Source organism: Macrosteles quadrilineatus, unplaced genomic scaffold (assembly GCF_028750875.1).
Source record: "Macrosteles quadrilineatus isolate MER2022 unplaced genomic scaffold, UCM_ALF_1.0 Scaffold_1__1_contigs__length_201487025, whole genome shotgun sequence".
NCBI lineage: Eukaryota > Metazoa > Arthropoda > Insecta > Hemiptera > Cicadellidae > Macrosteles > Macrosteles quadrilineatus.
This window is the reverse complement of record NW_026542594.1, coordinates 181,024,120-181,046,164: the sequence shown is the minus strand read 5'-3', so window position 1 is coordinate 181,046,164 and position 22,045 is coordinate 181,024,120. Positions and strand designations below refer to the sequence as shown.

General features: G+C 32.0%; 1 protein-coding gene across 1 annotated transcript in view; it reads right to left on the bottom strand.

Annotated features, from left to right (window-relative positions):
• The window catches only part of LOC129003029 (G-protein coupled receptor GRL101-like), a 79,740-nt gene extending 72,579 nt beyond the window's left edge, over positions 1-7,161 (bottom strand). The window contains exons 1-2 of the mRNA XM_054431233.1: positions 7,056-7,161; positions 4,953-5,039 (exon numbers count right to left, since the gene is read on the bottom strand). Coding sequence (XP_054287208.1) covers positions 4,953-5,039; positions 7,056-7,161 — 193 coding nt within the window. The remainder of the gene's footprint in view (positions 1-4,952; positions 5,040-7,055) is intronic.
• Positions 7,162-22,045: the final 14,884 nt, after the last annotated feature.

Genomic DNA, 22,045 nt, shown 5'->3' with positions numbered 1-22,045 from the left:
GTATTTTTATCAGGTATATGGAAAGTTCCCCTTAGAAAGAAATTAAGACCTTAAAGGGCAATTCATAAAATAATGGATAGATATGCGCAATCATTTTAAATATATGGTTTATTGGGGTGTGACTTTTAGTTTTCTTAAAAGTTCATAGGTACTTTGGGATTTATATATAGGTAACATTGGTAGATGAAAATTGGACTACATTTAGTAAAAAAAAAAACAAATCAACAAATACACTTTAAAAAAGTATTTTGAGCACTCCTTTAAAAGTAAAATACAAAATATTTAAAAGATGAAAAGTTTAAATGAAAAAGAACGGGGGTTTTATCCTCAATTAATAAATTTACGGGATCAAAAAGTATTAGGAGTAATGTGATTTTATAGACTGGCTTCTTCTGTCACCTGGTTTTAAAGGCTTTCAAACTTCGACTCTCTGTCAATTTTGTCAATTTTCATGATCCTATTAGAAGTAAATGAATAAAGAAATGCCATCAAGAAGTAATCCCTAAACAGTGTAAAATATTGTCTAAATTGTGATATATCTTCTTATTTAAATAAGTGTAAAATTATTCTTGAATATTATAAAAATAACACAAATGTAAGATAATTGAAAATATTACAAGATTGTACGAAAGTTTGAAAGCTTTTTTGCATGTTAGAGGAAAACATTCTTTTGTATTTACTATAGTAAGAAGCTTATGCGAAATTGAAAAGGAAGCTTCAATTTATCCTAGAGCTTAGATAACAACGCAGCTCCTTTTTTGTAGATTTTTTATAACTTCATCATTCTTACTGGTAACTAAAAACTAGCTTAACCTTCCCTATTCTCCTATTTACTTGGGTATTTTGGTTTTGAAAATTATTTGCCCGAATGCATTTATTTTGGTGACTAATTTATTATTTCACCTTTTCTTTGCCTGTCAGACATGCATTTTCATAGTCAGTCCATCTTGAATATGGTCTCTTTGTCTTATTTATTGGGATGGGTCTTTCACTTCCCAAATCCTTATTCGCCATCGTGCTTAATCATCTATACCCAACGTCATTATTTTCAAAGTTTTTTTGCATGTCATTCCAAAAAAAGCTATGTTTATTATAATAGGTATTGCAATACTAATATTCTCAATATTTTTTCTCAGTTTCTCTTACCCTAGAGCCTATGTTTCAGATTCGTACTAGTTGAATTCTATCGTTTTCTTTTTTAAAGGAAAGTCTAAAAATAAAACAATTAAATAGTGCACGTTTAATGAGATGAATATAATTTTAAATCATTAATTAAGTTAATAAAGTTCTTTGAAAAGAATGATACCAACAGATATACACGTTTGTCCTTTTCAACACATCTCTAAGGTAATCTGTTCTTGTTTTATAAAACTAAGAGCGGAATTGTAGCTTTTTAATAATGTAAATAATAATCATAAATAATAAATGATTACCATTAAAATCCTCTTTTACTTTAGCATATTTCGTAGTTCACTATCACATTGCTTTAATAATACTGTATTTTAAAATCAAACTTAAAAAATTAGTTTTAAACCAATATAAAAATATAATTCTCAAAAACCTTTTTTAAAAATAATCATTGGTTCGCAAAAGTGATCCAAAAGGTTTTATTTCTAAAGAATTGCCTGTAAAAAAAGCATTGCGATTTAGGCCTATATTTATTAAGAATGGACATTTGTGAAACAATATTAAAGGATGACGTTGTGAAAAGAATATGATTTTAGACTAAGTATAAAATTTATGTTGTAAACCACAGGTTATAACGTGTTCAGTATTTTTCATATCTTAAATTAAACAACTCATAGTTTGCCGTTTGGTTAGGGTATACAGGGAGGATTTAGTCAGTGTATTAAGAGATGTACATAGCAGTAACAGAATACCTTGGATTGCAGAATACCTCAGCTACATTCCGAAGTGAATTCACGGAATAGAAAAAAAATATTAAACTCATTTCGAGAGGAAGCATCCAATGATTAAGAGTCCTTGGAGGATAACCATCTTAGATAATTTCAAACACCTGCTGAAGAATTTATTGTCATCGAAAAATATTTTTTCGAAAAACAAAGTTATAATAATTATTTAAATATCTAGGACACTGTGATATTAGACATTTTCTTTGCAGTGTTGAACTGTTTTCCATTGGAGTACATAGAAGCGGACGGCCATCTTGGATTTGCCCGCCTTAAGAGCAATGTTAATTTCTTCAATTTCAAAAAGCCACTTAAGAGTTATTTACAATCTCAAAATATTTTATCAAATACCAAGGGGACTGTAATTTGAATATCTAGTTCACTGTGAGATTAGAAATTTTCTTTGAATGTTTTAATTGTTTTATGAGTTTGAGCTCCAAGAACTCTTAACAACATAAATAATTTTAGTTTTGTAAATTAGTTAGCTTGACAAAAGGTGAAATGTGACAAAAATATAATTACATGGGAAAGAGCAATTTTGACCCTCGCTTATTTACAGATTAACTTAAAGTTGGTCCAATATCTAAAAAAATACAGGGTGTTTTTACGCAACCCAAATAATGAGTACAAAGTGTAAACATTTACGGACTAAACAAGCTTATAACCTGGCATATATTCTTCTTCTGCTTCATCAACAGCTGATAATACATTTTAGCATTGCAAGACGGATTAGTGATACTAGGAATTTGTTGTGAACTATTCAATATATTTTTTTCTCAAAAGTAAACCATTTTCAAGAGGGAATATTGTACATATGGCGAAAATTGGCGTTGCATAACTTAACTTAACAGTTGATACAACCTGTAGTTTATTTATTAGGTACTGCGGTCTCACATGAAAGCTTAATTGTAAAAATCTTGAAACGAACAATTGACTTTTAAATTATTCTTTTACAATATATACTCTTAAAAGTTATGAAAACACATTGTCGTTTCTTATTTACAATACAATCTCAATAATTGTAAACCGACAGAACAACAATGATAAATTATTGATAGCTAAAAAATGAATATCAGCTGATTAAAATTAAGTAAAGAAACATTGCCAAAATATGAGCTGGCCTTTCTATAGCTAGTGAATTGTTTACCTTGTATTTGGGTTTGGTTAAAACACCTTCTATCACATAAGTTTGACTAAAGTCATTAAATGAACTTAATAGAAGCATAACTTCTTAACGAACTCGTGCATATTTAAACCATAAGTATAAATATTCAACATTTTCTGAGAGTAAATTTGGTCCAAATGCTTGTAGTTTGTTTTCCAGCTTGTAATTCTACACTTCTTTGTTTTGGAGAATAAGATGTTAGTTTTCAACTCAAAGAAATACTATAAGTTGATTCACTTGGTTACAATATACCATTAAACTAAAATTTATGAAATCTATATGAAAGTTATATGAAATAAGGGTTGAAACATTTAACTACTATTTTTCATCCCAATTAAAACATTAGTAGGCCCTAGACTGAAATAACATAAGATGACAACCGGGTTACTACTTTATACTGTTGCACACTCTACCTTAAATTAAAAGTTTAACAAAATTTGGGCTTGACAATTTAAAACACAGGTAACGCATCTACTGTATGGCTTTAATTTAATTCCTAATGTCTTTAATTATTGAGTAATTATTTTTATAGACACAGAAAAAAAAACTATTTTTTTGGGAAATGTACAAATAAACCTTTTTGAAAAATAAGAAAATAATAAAACTGCCTAACGAAATAAAAACAAAGCTTGGGTGTAGTACTCTTACATTTGTTTATCACATCTGAAATATACCAAGCAATTTGTATGGAATTGTTTTCATCACTATATTCTAGGCTCAAATGGTTCTTTGACATGCAATGTTGTGTTAATGCTGAACATCATAAAATAGCACCATCGCAACAAGTCTAAAGTCAATTTCGATGCTTGTGGTACACCTACTGTTGATATATCGTGTGAGGACATGTTTTCATTAGATACACATTTATAATAAATTATAACATTTAATTGTGGAAATTACTTTATAAGGGGTTTCAATGTAGTCAAGCCATTTCTTTATACTTATTAGTAGGTAAAATATAGGTTAAATGTTAATAAGCCACACATAGCCAGAGTTTAAACATCTGTTATTTTTTTTTTAAATTTAAGCCTATTTAATATCAACTACCGTCTATTATTATATCATTAAAGTAAAGGTTTTGGAATCATTGAGATGGTAACTTTAAGAAACGTTATCCCCAATATGTTATTTAGTTTCTCTTTGTTATTGAAGTACCCTAATGTCAAAGTAATGATTGGTAACATTTTTAAAACAAGTACAAAAGTATTTTTGTTAGTATATCATTTACTAATATTAATATTGGAGAATTATGTATGGTTAAAAAAATTGACTCTAGGCATGATAGTAGTAACATCAGGCAAAAGTGCTGTTTGGATTATATTTAATTTTCGTTGTATATTTCAATACAAATATAACATACTGCCAGCAAATACAGCAATATTAAACTTGGTCTTAGTATTTGAATAACTATAAACAAAATGATATAAAATATCGTTTGAAAATAATGTTGCATTAAAAAAAAGAAAATTCCTGTAATATTGATCCACATTTATTTGCGTTACGTAAAATTTATGTTTTAATTATTTAATATGTTTCCGTTAGCAATTTTAAAAGCTGACAAAACTATAACACGATTAATAATTTAGTTATTATCTCTAAAAGTGTAAAAACAATTCCTTAAACAATCAATTGCAATAATTTATAGTTTTTTTAAATTTTGATCCATAACATAAGCTAACACGGATATTAAACTCAAATTAAATTTTCTAATTCAAAAGATAAATGATAACATTAAGTCCTAGGGATATCTAATAGTATTACAACAATAAGTGACAAATTCACCAAAACATATTAATAAGAATGCGTATAAGTAATTGTGAAAGTTTTATATGAAAATAAATAGAACCAATCACAACACATGTTATGGAATAACTAACCTTCGTCTAAAAGATTGATGGAGACATCAGCAGGAATACTTGGAATTGAAACCAGCAGCAGAATACTGATAATGGCTATCATTGGATCTGTAACAGAAGAATTGGAATAAATTATTAATCTACAAATACTTTCATAAGAAATAAATGCATAGTGAGTTTTTTTTTCTACTAGATTATCTTAACATAAGAACATTATTAAAAAAATATGAAATCATGTAAACAATATTGCTAGGTTTTGCAACAAACATCGTATTCCTATTTGAAAAATATATGTCATAGATATTTAAATAGGATGGATATAATATTCATGGAACAATATACGAGGTTAATATATTTTCCTAAAGAAACAGTCTACTTCTTGACCAAATACAGTAGAACATTTTAAAGGCAACACTTGAAAAGAGCCAATAGGAATTTTTTTTACTGGCCTTGGTTTGTAAAGTATGATTTTACAGGAAACTTTTAGAGACTTTTAAACTACCAACAGTAGAGATTACTGAGAAAAATACTTGACTCGATTCAACTACAAATGTACTTTTAAACATATAATCGTTTGACTTCCGTCCAAAACTTTACATTTGTTTTCAAGTGAGATTATTTTTTACCTCACTCTAAAACTTTAAACATGTTTTACACGTCAATTCTATTTTTAATACGGAATTTCTCATAATAATAAGCTAATACCGTAGGTTTCGTGGTAAGACCTAGACCCGAAACCGATTTGCTTAGTCTGTATGTTTGCTGCTGCGAGGGTATTTCGTATAAATCTTAACGGTGAAAATCCATAGGCTAACCTTGGTCCCTTTGGAAGTTAAATACATCTCAAATATTGTAGACGTCAATCTTTCATATATTTGAAAGAAACATTAATTCATACAAGTTATTTTAAGTAATTTTAAATTAATAAAAATAGTTTAGAAGATACGTATTAATATTATTTGTAATTTTTTATGATAAAAGTCGTGCTATTTTAACATTTTATTTTCTATGTCACGTACATATAACGAGATACAATACTAATGAAATACAATGTACAGTATAATGAAATACAATACATACAAATTAACGGTTTGGCCTGCACCTAAAACTGCATACTAGTTACATCTATACTACAGTATTATAAAATTGAGGTGGTGTCTGTCTGTCCGTCTGTGTGGCTGCCACGACTAAAATACTAAACCGATACAGCTATAAAATTAAGCACAAAGATGGTCCACATATCTAGGAATGTCAAAGGCCTATTCACTTCCCCGATTTCCTCTCATGCTACGCCCCTTGGGTATCCAAAGTTTTGAGGTGAGGGTTTCAAAAGTAAATATTAATAATTGGTCTCCATGGAAGCATGAGGAAATTCACAATCTTTCTTTACCTTTGCGTTGACATTTCAATATAAACAATCAGAATGCTCATTTCACAATTTACACAGCTGATCCAAACAAATAAATAAACTATTTTACACAACTATGGGGTAGGTTTATCTATTCTCAAACTTTGTTGTAATATTATGGAAATAAAGAAAGATTCTATAACCGTAAGTTATGAAAATTATGTTATTGATATATTTTTAATTAAACAGTAGTACAATTTCAATGCAGGTCATACCTTTTTGTATACATTTGGTGGATTGTTGTTTATGAATTCGAACTACTTAGCAAGTGTTTGGAGTAGGAGGTATAGCACATCTTGCCGATACAATAAATGTACGTATTTATTATATTTTGGTTGATAGTAACCATAGCAACGGCACGGCACGCACGACCCGTTATATTTCAACGACTGTGACGGAGCGCTACTAAACATCATGTTATAGGACCAATGTAGTATACACTGACTGATTAATAACTTTGATATACGCAATTTTCATAAACTGCTATGAAACCAATGTTCCAACCAATGTTTTCATGGGGTCTCGATTTTTCAGAGTGTAAAGTATTGCTAACGAAAATACCTTTTTATTTTAACTTAAAAAAAAGAGGTTGGCGGCCTCTTTTAACCTTGCATTTTCCCGTCCACATAGACTAAGCGCCCGTGCGTGGATCGTTACAGCAAAGCAAGGAGTGAGCCGGTACAGTACAAAGGTGAACTGTACTGATAAAATGTTACACTCAGTTACACTAGAACACTCAGTTTGATTGAGTCTTATCTGTGTGGCCGGGAGCAGGTTGTGTTTGCTAGAGGGCAGAGTTCTTGTGCCAAAACATTGTCTCATGGTGTACCGCAGGGCTCAATCCTGGGGCCTCTGCTCTTTTTAATCATGGTCAATGATCTAAGTCATAACACTGACGCAACTGTCATTAGCTACGCAGATGACACTACTCTTGTATGTACAGGTAAAGATGAAGCCATGCTAACAGGGGATATGTCACGTTCTTTGGAACAATCAGCTATCTGGTTCCGTGCAAACTATCTCTTTTTAAATAATGCCAAAACTCAAAGTCTGATTTTTTCTCTAAGGCGGATAGGCGATAGGCCTATCAATGATTCCAATAATGTTAAATTACTTGGCTTAACCCTAGATAATAAGTTGTTATGGGATGATCAAGTTGCAGTGACATGCAGCAAATTATCAAGAGTTGTACATTTATTAAGAAATTTGAAGGTAAATGTTCCCAAACAATACTTAAAAGTAGCCTATGTTGCATTTTTTCAAAGTATAATGTTATACGGCCTAAGCCTATGGGGCAGTGCAACTGATGTTAAAAGTATCTTAACTGTTCAAAAGAAGGCAATTAGGTTTTTTTTTTTTTTTTTTTTTTTTTTTTTTAATAGAGGGCCAGGCTTACAAGTTACCATGGGATTGCATCGCAGCTAGAACAGCTTATTGTGCACCCTCGTTCACAGGTCCTCATTCTCCGTCAAATCCCAGGTCCTTGGTGAACCGTGAGAGCCTCTTGACTATGGTGACCTGTTCTTCCCTTTGGTCTCCCATCAATAGGCCAAGGGATCTCATACGCAGACCTTGTAGGGCTGGGCACCTAAATATACCTTCACAGCTTTCACAAGGTCTCTGGCTGGGGCAAGCCGTAGCGAGATTTCCCTGAAAGGACTCAGCTCCTGAACTTGCTTGACCAGCCAATCCTTTGTGGCTGCGTCAGCACAGCCTCCACCTTTCTTCCTGGAGGCCTCATTAGAGTCAGCTTTGGGGGTACCACCCTTGACCTGCTTTTTCCCAGCATCCTAGTTCCCGGAGGAACTGGCTTTACAGGCAGCAGAGTTAGGGTGCTTGGCAGCCCACACCAGCCTCCTCTCACTTCTGGATAGCACCTTTTCGCCTTTGGCTAAAGCATCCGCTATCCTCCGTCTTTGCAACTCACCCCTGGAAAGTCGATTTTCGTACGAGGGATCTCATACGCAGACCTTGTAGGGCTGGGCACATAAATATACCTTCACAGCTTTCACAAGGTCTCTGGCTGGGGCAAGCCGTAGCGAGATTTCCCTGAAAGGTCTCAGCTCCTGAACTTGCTTGACCAGCCAATCCTTTGTGGCTGCGTCAGCACAGCCTCCACCTTTCTTCCTGGAGGCTTCATTAGAGTCAGCTTTGGGGGTACCACCCTTGCTCTGCTTTTTCCCAGCATCCTAGTTCCCGGAGGAACTGGCTTTGCAGGCAGCAGAGTTAGGGTGCTTGGCAGCCCACACCAGCCTCCTCTCACTTCTGGATAGCACCTTTTCGCCTTTGGCTAAAGCATCCGCTATCCTCCATCTTTGCAACTCGCCCCTGGAAAGTCGTTTTTCGTTCCTTTCCGGTTTCTGCGAGCTTGTCGTCATCGTCAGATTTCAGTAGACCTTCCTCCTCCATTTGGGTCAGACTGTCTACATTGTTCTCACGAATACCAGGTATTTAAGTCCACCTCCCCAGTGACCCGATTAGAGAGGTAAGGGGTGTGTACGACTGGGTTACCCCTGGTTCCCAGAAGGCTCCGTTAAGACACTGAATATTAGGCCCCCAGTGCCACAAGACTCTTGGCACGGATCGCATTACACCTTAGTCTAGGGCCCCCCTCACTTGGTTCTGTAGGTGGACCAACACCCAGTGGCAGAAGGTAGCTCTCCGCAGCTAACAAGTGAGAGTTGGGGTTTAGGTTGTGGCCAATCTGCCGAACCAACCCCGCATGCGAGGTTTGGCCGGAACGGCGCGAAATTTTCTCCCACTCACTAAACCCCCATACCTTCCAGGCAATTAGGTTAATGGCTGATGCTTCTTATGACGCACATTGCAAACCCTTATTTGTATCTGAGAAACTGATGACTGTTTACAGCTTGTATACTTTTGATATTTTAGTTAAGTTTAAGGAAAATAGTATTGGGAATGTAGTAACTAGAGCCGAGGTGCATGAGCATGACACAAGAAATAAACATCTAATAGATATACCTTATGTTAGACTTAGAAAAACTCAACTCAACTGTGATATCTTAGCAATAAATCTATTTAATGCATTGCCTTATTCAGCACGAAACCTGGAGATCCGCCAGTTTAAGCGGAAACTACAAGAGATGCTATTGGCGCATCCTTTGTATGCTTTAAAAGAATGTTTTGAAATTCCTACAGCTGTTGTAAGTAGATGCTTTTGATTGCTTTTGCTATGCCTGAAGTTTGAAGTAGTTTGTGCATGGTGTGTTTTTTTGAAAGTAGATATGAGTAGTTTGTGCACTATTTATTCACTATTGTAGTTGCCATTATTTAACTATTTATTTATTTATTATATTTGCCTGTTTTTGTGCATGGTGTGATTTAAGCTAAGTCAACCCAGTTTACTAACTGGGACTGTTAGCCTAACTGATTGTTGCCAGATGATTATTATATGACTTGTCTGATTGCATGTAACTGCATGTTTAAAAGACCAAATAAAATTCTCATTCTCATTCTCATTCTCATTCTGTTATCGGCAGTGACCAGGATCCGAACCCACAACATCGCTGCCTTGGGCCCGAAGTCCGCGACGCTACCGACTGAGCCACCGATTCACTAAAACAATATATAGGGCTACAGCGTAATTTCCACGAAAATTTTATTAAGATATTCTAATACAATCCTCTTTGAGAAGTTATGGTGTATTAAATGTTTGATATAATATTTAACCAAAAGTAAAACGTTACATCAATGCACACAAATGCCGGAACAACACGTTTTACAGATTGTCTTCTGTCAATCCATGAAGATGACAAATCCAAAAGATTCTTGGGAAAAATTACAAATACATAAAAAGATTTTAGCAAAAAATACCAAGGCCAAGGTAGTAGTGTTAAATTAAATGATTTAATCACTCTGTTTAATTAATTTAATGAATTAGCATTAACTAAAATAGTAAAGTTGAATCTAACAGAGAGTTACAACAGTCATTAAGTCGTTGTCTGCAGAACTTGTAGAAAAGACAGTTTGACCTAGTTTTGTAGTCAGCAATTACAACTAGCCATTAGGTATTTGCTTCACAATGCAGTAAAATATGACCAGCTAAATGAACAAAGGTATTTAAATAAGTATAATATATAGAATAATCTAATGTTGTAATTTTAATGTTCCAAATTAACTACTTGAAGTCATTCATTAAAAAAATACCAATATAAGAAGTAAAATAAAAACTACTTACTTCGTAATTTTAGTACGTTTTAAATACAAAACTATTTATATACAAAACAGCGTAGAGAAGATATTTCTGCATCGAATGCAGTTAAATCCTCATATTAGGTTTTAAACTTTGCTTTCAGAATCAGAGCCTTATATCCTAACTATTATACCAAATAAAAAAGTTTTAATAGCCTATAGGCTAATCTTTTTTTTTAATTTTCAAAAATAAAATGTATTCAAGAGAGACATTTAAATCATTACTACATAAAACCTAATGCTGAGTAGATACGGCACCAGTCCAATTAAAATTGTAAAAACAAAACCAAAAAGTATCATTATAATACATTTTAAAAAATTGCCGTATTATCATACAATTTCTTTTACACAATGCAGTTTTTTATACGTTTATTTTCAAACAAAATTGACTCAACGAAAAGACCGATGTTGTTTACATAAGTAGATATAATATGATGGTTTTACCTCACTTTCGGCGTTTTAGAGGCACTTTTAGGGCACTTTTTATAGGGGAAAAATGAGAAAAATTAGTGGCTAATTTTTTTGGCCACTTTTTTAAAGACCCAGCTCTCGACCTATACACCTCTATATAAATTTTCTACTTTTTTAATACTAAAAATCACGTCTGGAAATGGTGAGCTTTTTTTGGCCACTTTTTTAAAGACCCAGCTCTCGACCTATACACCCCTATATAAATTTTCTACTTTTTTAATACTAAAAATCACGTCTGGAAATGGTGAGCTTTTTTTGGCCACTTTTTTAAAGACCGGCTATATTTGGATCTCGTCCAATACAAGCCCATACAAATGTTCAAACTCCATTAAAATTTTAAATCCACATTCATTCACAAGTATATTCTCAAAAATCATGTGAGGTTTGCGCGCGAACTCGGGCATGCTTATGGCTATGCGTAAACTATGCCTGACTCAAATGAATGACTGTGAGTGTAACCTAATGACCCCAATCAAAACCAATTGTCAACATTCTCTGCCTGTCTGGCGCCAGTCTGTCTGGGACAGGTTTAGACAATTACCAAATATGTTTGATTGATTGACCTCAATTATTCAATTGTTCAATTTCAGTTTGTTCAATTACCATTGTTAAGTTATTAATTAATTTAGACAATTTTGTGGTATATAAGGAGGGCATTCTACGGTATCATCACTCACTCTTCCACCTGGATCTTCTTGTTTTGGTAAGTCTTTGACATCTAAGCTAGACTATTGTAATATGTTGTCGCGTGTCGGGTCATGGGATCAATTGGTGACGTAATTGATGCTTGTACTCTGTATTTCTTTTAACTTAGGAGTCCATTTGGGATTTCCCGAGTCCATTTTTTAAAACTTAGCCAAATTTACTCACCAGGGGACTTTGAGTCAAAAGTGTGTACAAGTTATTATTTAAAAACTTAGCCAAATTCACTCATGGGGGGACTTTGAGTCAAAAATATATACAAGTTATTTTTTAAAACTTAGCCAAATTCACTCACCGGGGACTTTGAGTCAAAAATATATACAAGTTATTATTTAAAAACTTAGCCTAATTATACTCACTATATAATTTTGTCAAGTCCCTTTTAACATAGGTAACATAGTCTTCTCTATAACTAACACTCACCCTGTATAAATGTAGACTCAGCAATCTGAATTGCTAAAAAGTATTTTTATTTAAGATTTTGGATATAGTTTTGATTTAGAAAATTACAATTGCCAAATCTTATTGTACGAAATTGTTTTGAATAATAAAAATTTAAAATTCTGATTAAAATTATTATTTCCCATTAATTGAAATAGTCTAAAATGTAATTTCCACCATATAGAAGATGCTAACTTTGTTTTTTTAGTTACATGTCAACTGTGTGCTGCTTCTCTATCCAAAAAAGTAACTTATTTTGTTATTACTATTTTTAAGTGAGTCGAAAATATATACAAGTTATTATTTAAAAACTTAGCCAAACTTCATGCACCGGGGGACTTTGAGTTAAAGGTGTGTACAAGTTATTATTTAAAAACTTAGCCAAATTCACTCACGGGGGGGACTTTGAGTCAAAAGTGTGTACAAGTTATTATTTAAAAACTTAGCCAAATTCACTCACGGGGGGGACTTTGAGTCAAAAGTGTGCACAAGTTATTATTTAAAAACTTAGCCAAACTTCATGCACCGGGGGACTTTGAGTTAAAAGTGTGTACAAGTTATTATTTAAAAACTTAGCCGAATTATATTCACTATATAATTTTGTCAAGTCCCTTTTAACATAGGTAACACTCACTCTGTATATATGTAGACTCAGCATTCTGAATTGCTAAAAAGTATTTTTATTTAAGATTTTGGATATAGTTTTGATTTAGAAAATTACAATTGCCAAATCTTATTGTACGAAATTGTTTTGAATAATAAAAATTTAAAATTCTGATTTAAATTATTATTTCCCATTAATTGAAATTGTCAAAATGTAATTTCTACTATATAGAAGATTCCAACCTATTTTTTAAATTACATATATAAAAATAAAGACTACATGTCAACATTGTTTTGCATCGCTCTCCAAAAAAAGCAACCTGATTCGCCACTACAAGGTAATACATAAAATGAAGGTGAAACTGTGCAAAGTTTGTGATATAATCTGTGATAATAACATGGCTCTAAAATCTCATATATTACAAACTCATAAGACTTGTAATTTCTGTAAAAGAAATGTTGTTGGTCATTTTAAAAGACATGTAAATTCTTGTAACAAATGTCCATATACAATTATTAAATTTGTTGGTGAATCGATTAAAACTGAACTTAAAAGTACTCTTCAGTCTTGTCCTCTACCGATAAAATGGACTTTAGTAAGGAGAATCAAATTTATAAAATATACAATAGATCAAAATGGAAAATTAGTTAATGAGAAAGAATGTATTGCAGATTTTAGAAGCCTTACTACCTTAACCATTGAGAAGAGAGATTTAAAGCCTCAAATTGAAAATGCTCTTTTAAAGATTGACGCTTCCATACACACATATCAAGCCGAAGGCAGTGGATGGATTTATGACCATACTAAATATTGGCAGTTGCACGTTTACAAGTATAAGCCCCTAACTCCAACGTCATAACCCCACACCAAAAAGTATTAAATTGACAAAGGCAGTTTTAAATATAAAAAATTCGGACAATAAATGCTTCCTTTGGTCAATTTTAGCAGCTTTACATCCAAGGAATGCTAAACATGCTAATAGAGTCTCTAACTATGCACCCTACGTAGGTAAGTTGAACATGACAAATATAAAATATCCCGTAAAAATATCTGATCCCATTATGACATTACAACATTATGATCCCAATCAAGAAAGTGTGTATTTAATATATTTAGATTGTAACTCGCTATACTCTACAGCTATGTGTGAGACACTACCCGTGGATGGATTTCGTTGGACGAATGAGATAGACTACAAATACAATCAAAATGATGAGTTTGGATACATTTTAGAAGTTGATTTAAAATATGATAAAAACTTACATGATTTACATAATGACTATCCATTAGCTACTGAGAAAATGAATGGCAAATTAATACCTAATTTAAATGACAAAACTAAATATATTTTACATTATAAAGCATTACAAAAATATGAGGAATTGGGTTTGGTTGCTACAAAATACCATAGAATTTTAAAATTTAGACAATCAAAATGGCTTGCACCCTATATTAATTTTAATATTGAAAAACGCAAATGTGCTAAAAATGATTTTGAAAAAGACTTTTACAAATTGTTAAATAATAGTCTCTTTGGTCGAACAATTATGAACCAACGCAAGTTTCATGATATATATCTCAAGGATGAGTCACTATTAACAAAATATGTCACTAATCCAAGGTTTGACTGTAGCAAAAAGTTTGATAACAATTTACATGCTATACATTTAAATAAATTAATTGTAAAGTTTAATAAACCTATATATTTGGGAATGACCATTTTGGATATTAGTAAAGTAATAATGTATGATTTCCACTATAATTATATGTCAAAATTTAAGAACAAAAGATTTCTTATGACAGATACAGATTCTTTAATGTATTCTATAGTTACAGAGGACTTTTACAAGGAAATAGAATGTGACTTGCACTATTTTGATACCTCTGGATATAGTAAAGACCATTTCTTATACTCTGATAAAAATAAAAAAGTCACTGGCAAGTTTAAAGATGAATTAGATGGTCATATTATGTATGAATATTGTGGTTTAAGACCAAAGTTATATTCTTATATTCCTCTAAAATGGTTATATGAAGAAGACAAACAAGCTTTAGAGGTGAAGAAAGCTAAAGGAGCTGATGGTGCTACAGTTAAACATCTCCTTAGACATCAACATTATTTGAACTGTCTTGCCACTGGGCAAGATTACTATGAGAATGTGACAAGAATTAAATCTACAAATCATCATCTTCAAACCTTAACTATGAATAAGAAAGTACTATCGTTTGACGATGACAAGAGGTTTATTCTGGAAGATGGTATCAATACTCTTGCACTTGGTCATTATAAAATTGATCAAACATAAATCTATATTTGCCATTATTATTTGACCTTTCTTTGTCTATTACGAAAAAGCCATATTTAGTTTTATCCCAACATTGATGACAGAGATTTTTAAATTGTTCAAATGAAAAGTCATTACCAACATGATTGTGATATACATGTTTTAAATTTAAACCATCTTGTTTGAATAATATTAGGAAATTTACATTATCACGTAAATGTTTGTGTACTTTGCTGTAAGATTGACACAAGTAAAAACAGTTAATATTTTTATGTCGACCCATTGAGAAAAATTGTGTAATATTTGGACTATTTATGTCATCAAATACAACAACTGACTGTGATTCGACATCATTTGGTGTGATTTCACAGTCAGTAAACGTGTGTCATTTCACTTCGTCACACAAACTAAATATTTCAATTATTTTTTTATATTTTTCTTGTTCTAAAGATTTTGATATTAAATATAAGTTTGTAAATTTTAATCCTTCCTTTTTCACAATTAAATTATAAATTACAACTGTCTTCCCACTTCCACTGGGACCACAAATAACACATCGAATATTGGTAGGAAATAGACCCAACTTTTTTGCTATATTTTCCTTAGTAAATATGTACTATTTTAAATTTATGTTTTTGTTGAATAAAAGACATTTTTTATATAATAAAAATGGTAAAAAATAATAAGAAAACATGTAAAAAGGGCAAAGGTTTATTCCTAAAGCCTTACAGGGGTCGAGGGTTATTGAATACTCTTATAAATAACCTTCCATTTCCACTTCACATACCATCATATCGGTACTGTGGACCTGGAACGAATATACGTGAGAATTTAGCTAAAAATGTACCTCCAAAAAATAAACTAGACTCTTATTGTAAAAAGCATGACATATTCTACATGAATAATCCCGATACCGCTGCTCGGAACAAAGCAGACTTGAGATTAGCAGACTTAGCTTGGACTAGAGTAACGGCGAATGACGCAAATCTTGCTGAAAGAGCTGCAGCTTATGCGGTGACAAATTTGATGAAGGCAAAAGCAAAAATGGGAATGGGATTAAAATTTAATAAAAAAGATGGACAACTACCAGCTGTTAGAGGCCGCAAAAGACGTGCCTCACTTCCGGGGGGTGTACCTAAAAAACGAGCTAAAAAATCTAACACCAAGAGTAAAAGAGTGCGGAATAGTTAACTTAGACAGTTCATCTGGCACACATTGGACAGCATATCGTAAAAATAAAGATATTGTAATTTATTTTGACCCATTCGGAATCCAACCTCCAAAAGAAGTAATTAAATATTTTGAGGGACATAAAATATTCTATACAACCGATCAAATACAAGATTTAAATAGTTCTATTTGTGGAATTTTATGTTTATCATTCATAAAAAATTTTTGTTTATAAAAATGGATTCATTTACTATAACATTTTCGAGTACAGAGCCAGAGCTAAAGTCAGTGTTCTTTCCTCCTATAGAATTAAATGATGATTATGTAATTGGATTAGTAGATTTTCAAAGCTATAATTCTATATTTAATGTAAAAAAAACTCTAAATACTTTAACATATTACAAAGTAGAGAAAAAAAACATTACCAAAGGGAGAGATCTTAGTTGATGATTTAAACCAGTTATTAGATGGTAAGCTTAAAGTTATAATACATAAGAATGGAGAAGCATTAATTATTACTAAAGTCAAACTTTTATTCAAAGGGCTTATTCCAAAATTAAATCAACTTAAAGGCAACAAATTAACAATTGGAGAAGGTGATGATGTTTTCTATTATGACCACAAAGCTCCAGTTACAATAGAAATTTCTGAAGGAACATATGAGGTGGTTGAGCTTGCAAAGGAAATTCAAAAGCAAATCCCAGACTTTTTCCTTACAGCTAATAATAAAACTATGAAAGCGACATTACTTTCTAGCCACATGTTTGATTTTACAAAACCATGTTTAGGGTCTGTTTTATTGGGATTTAAAGGTGTTTCTACTCCTGGTGTTCAGTTTGAATCTACACATAAAATAAACATTAATAATGTAAATGTGATTAGAGTAAAATGTAATATTGCAAACGGGTCCTATTTAAATGGAAACAAATCACACACCATACATAGCTTTTATCCAGAAGCTCCTCCTGGCTACAAAATTATTGAAGTTCCAAGAAATATTATATATTTTCCTGTAAATAAGAGAAGTTTAGATGTTGTCAGTATTACATTTGCCGATCAGCATGACAAGGCAATTGACTTTAATGGAGAAGAAACTACAATTTCTTGTCATATAAAAAAGATATGAGAATTTATAAGAATTTATCTATAAGTGTACAAAATGCTAGGTTCCTACGATCAATAGGACTAAAGTTAAAATTTTCTATTAATAAAAATGGAAGATTTTCTAGACGTTACAGGGAAATCCCAATTCGACGATAGTGTGGTTAAAATTACAAATCACTCCTATGTTCCCCACAACACTTTGGCAATAAATAATTCCGATGAAATTCGAATATGTATTAATAATCAAGATTTGCTAACTCTCCCGTGTAGGAGTTATCTGTATATTAAGGGAGAAATTGAAAATCATGATAAAGGTCATTTTATAAATAATGCATTTGCATTCTTATTTGATGAAATTAGATATGAAGTCGCAGGTAAAGAAATAGACATTGTAAGAAACCCAGGAATTTCTAGTCTTATGAAAATATTGAGCTCTTACAATAAAACAACTAAATTGTCAAATGTGGCATTTTATTCTGACACGAATTTAAAAGAGTTCCATAAAAGTGGCAAGTTTAGTACTTGTTTGCCATTAGAACTGTTAATGGGTGTATTTGAGGATTTTAATAAGGTATTAGTAAATGTCAAACAAGAATTGGTGTTGAAAAGATCCAAAAATGATTTGAATTGTATATTAACAACCACTAGTGCTCCAGCTAGTGGTACTGCCGATATGATTCCTAAAATTACACTTAACTCAATTCAATGGGTGATGCCACATGTAATACCATCAGATGGGGAGAAGTTACAGTTACAAAAGATGTTACTGCAAAATAAAAATTTGCAAATTGCATTTAGAAGCTTAGAGTTGCATGAACTTCCATCATATCCCAATACTACAAGACATACATGGTCAGTAAAGACATCTTCAAGTTTGGAGAAGCCTAGGTATATTATATTTGGTTTCCAAACAGCTAGGGATAATAGTGCACGAAAAAGAACTGATGAATTTGATCACTGTAAGTTAAAAAATCTCAAAGTATTTCTAAACTCTGAATATTATCCTTATAGTGATTTAAATCTCGACTTTAAAAATGGAGATGTCTCTAAAGCTTATGAGATGTTTATGAGGTTTAGAGAGACTTACTATAATACTATCCCAGATCCTATGATTAGTAGGGCTGAGTTTATGAAGAAATATCCACTAATTGTAATAGACTGTTCTAGACAGAACGAAACAGTTAAGGAAGGAATTGTTGATATTAAATTAGAGATTGAAACTGCAGAAAATGTACCAGCAAATACATCTGCATATTGTTTGATAATACATGATAAAGTGTTTGAGTACAATCCTTTGTCAAATGAGATAAATAAAATGTAAATAAAAGATGAAAAACATTCAACAAGAATTGGTTGACTCTGCAAATCAAATACGAGAGAAATATAGAGCTTTAAAACGTGGCAAGTTTCTAGAGGCTGAAGAGAGGTTTCAAACATTCCAACCTTTAATAGAGCCATTACAAGAATTAAAAAAAAATCGCCAAAACAGAGAGGCCTCGAATGGAGATTCTCCCAATGACTCCATCTAGAATACCAATAATACCAAGATTACAACCATTACAGCAATCCACCCCACAGAAATTAGATTTTGGTCTTTTAGCATCAGACTATTTAGGAAATTACCTCAGTAAAAGTAGTATGACAGACACTACATATGGTATTAGACGAGAAGCAAATAAATTTTTTATTGGAAATAAGGAAGTTGACATTGCCAATGATGATGTTACAATTGCAAATAAAACCTACAAGGGGACAAAAGGTTTGTGGCAATTGTTAACTTTAAAAGAACCTGAGGATTATACTCCGGCTGATTTGCAAAATTATAAAGAAATTTTGGAAGCTACAAATGGACATTTAAAGAGTTACAAAGATGGTGCACCAATTTCAAGTAATAGACATACTAAATATCTTAATATAATTAAACCTCTTTTTAAATCTGTTGGTGAAGGTTTGAGACAAGTGACTGGTAATAAAATAGACTATATTTATTGGGATGATCCTAATGAGCTTGTAGATAGGTTAAGACTTCTTTGGCTAAGTCGCCAAGCCGGTAACTCAGGAGTGGATAATGAAATAGATTCCATTATTGAAGAATTGAGAGAAAGTGGAATTATTTATTAAATAAAAATATGTTTATAGATAAATTTTATCGTTTATATAATCCATATAATAAGCCTGCAGAACCCAGGGCTAGTAGTGAACCTACTTTAAATTTACAAGACGATAGTTGGAATGGTTTAAACCGTAAAATTGGTAATGTTAAAGATGGGGAGTTTGTAGATGATGTATCAACTTTGGGACAGACATTAACTAGAAAAGGTGATGTCTTCTTACAAGGTAAAACTAAATATGAGTTTTTAGAATCTAAGAATAAAAATTGGAATGCTAAAAAACAGAAAATTACTAATGTGGAAAAGGGTGAAAGTTTAGATGATGTGCCCACTTTACAGCAGACTTTAATACGAACAGATGGTGGTACATTTGTACAAGACAATAATAATTATGAATTTTTAGAATCAGAGAATGGTATTTGGAATGCTAAGAAACGGAAAATTACTAATGTAGAAAAGGGTGAAAGTTTAGATGATGTGCCCACTTTACAACAGACTTTAATACGAAAAGAAGATGGTAAATTTGTACAAGACGATAATAATTATGAATTTTTAGAATCAGAGAATGGTGTTTGGAATGCAAAGAAACAGAAAATTAGTAATTTGATGGAAGGTACAGATAGTAAAGATGCTGTGAATGTTTCACAAGTTCCAAAAATGGAAGCAGGCTATTGGAGTTTTTATAATAAAAGGTTAGTACGTGTTAAACCTGCCATTGATGAAACTGACTGTGTTATAAAAGAACAGACTATAACTTTTGATAAAAAAGAAAAATGTTGGGATGCCAAAAAACTATTTATAAGAAATCTACCAGAGGGGGAACATTTGGATGATATTTGTCTAATGTCACAATCTATGCATTACGATGGATCAAAATTTGTATATGGAGAAAAAAAATTTAATTTGATGGAATATAATCCTGATTTATTAGTTGCTGACCCCACATCTTTGAGTGGATTTAAGTATATAGATAATAGACCATATATACCAGAAAACTATGTATTTAAAAGAATGGAAGATAATCTATTGATTGGGGCTAATGGTGATGTATTTAGAGTTACAGGAAAGGATGATGTTATAAAAAATGAATGAAATTGCATACGAACTTCATAAGCCTGCAAGAAAGAATTTCATTAGAAGGTCTTTTAAAGTATTGGGTATAAACGAAACCTTACAAATAGATTTAATTGATATGCAAAACTATGCTAGAGAAAATTCTGGCAATAAATATATTTTAACTTTAATAGATACATTTTCTAAAAAAGCTTATGCTGCTCCACTAAAGAATAAGACAGGGTTAGTGGTTACAGAAGCCATTAAAACCATTCTACCAAAGGGGGTTAAAAACATTCAATCTGACAATGGAAAAGAATTTTTTAATCAATATTTTAGCAAACTAATGAAAAAATTAAATATTAATCACTATCACACATTTTCTACAACTAAGGCTGCAACTGTGGAGAGGTTTCAGAGAACTTTAAAGAATTGGTTATATAGGGAATTTAGTGCTCAGGGGAGTTATAAATGGTTGGATTTACTTCCAAAGTTAATTCGAAAATATAATAATAAAGTGCATAGATCTATAGGAATGAAGCCTAACCAAGTAAATGTTAAGAATAGTAAATATGTGCATGAGAGGTTGCATGAAAGGACTTCTAAAGTAGAGCAAGTTAAAAAGCCAAGATATAAGGTAGGTGATAGCGTAAGGATTTCCAAGTATAAACATGTTTTTAGTAAAGGTTATACTCCAAATTGGACAGGGGAACTATTTACAATAGCAGAAGTAAAGAATACAAAGCCTGTGACTTATATCTTGAAAGATGAAAATGGCAATATAATCAGGGGAGGCTTCTATACAGAGGAGTTGTTAAAGACCAAGTATAAGGACATGTATTTGGTAGAGAAGGTAATTAGGAGAAAGGGTGATTCATTGTATGTCAAATGGCTTGGGTTCCCAAGTAGCCAGAACTCATGGATTTCCACTAAGGATGTCCAAGGGAGCATGTCATAAGCCATAAGCGTGCCCGAGTTCACGCACAAACCTCGCATGATTTTGAGAATATACATAGGAATGGATGTGGATTTGAAATTTTAATGGAGTTTGAACATTTGTATGGGCTTGTATTGGACGAGAGCCGGGTCTTAAAAAAAGTGGCCAAAAAAATGAGCCATATTCCAGACGTGTTTTTTAGTATTAAAAAAGTAGAAAGTTTATATAGGGGTGTATAGGTCGAGAGCTGGGTCTTTAAAAAAGTGGCCAAAAAAATGAGCCACTAATTTTTCTCATTTTTCCCCTATAAAAAGTGCCCTAAAAGTGCCTCTAAAACGCCGAAAGTGAGGTAAAACCATCATATTATATCTACTTACATATTATGTATGTTAATTTTCTTTCGAGATTTTCCTCTTTTCAACATTTCTTTTTGTAATTTAATAAATAATATGAAACTTTTAGTAGGAAATGTTAAAGATCCATACCATGTTCTAACCATTTTACCATAGATAACATTGTCATGTAGATATGTCTACTCCTTTAATCTATGTTTTTACAAAAACTGATACGCCAAACCCAAAGTAATTTATTTTGATTTGATTTATTTGGATTCCCG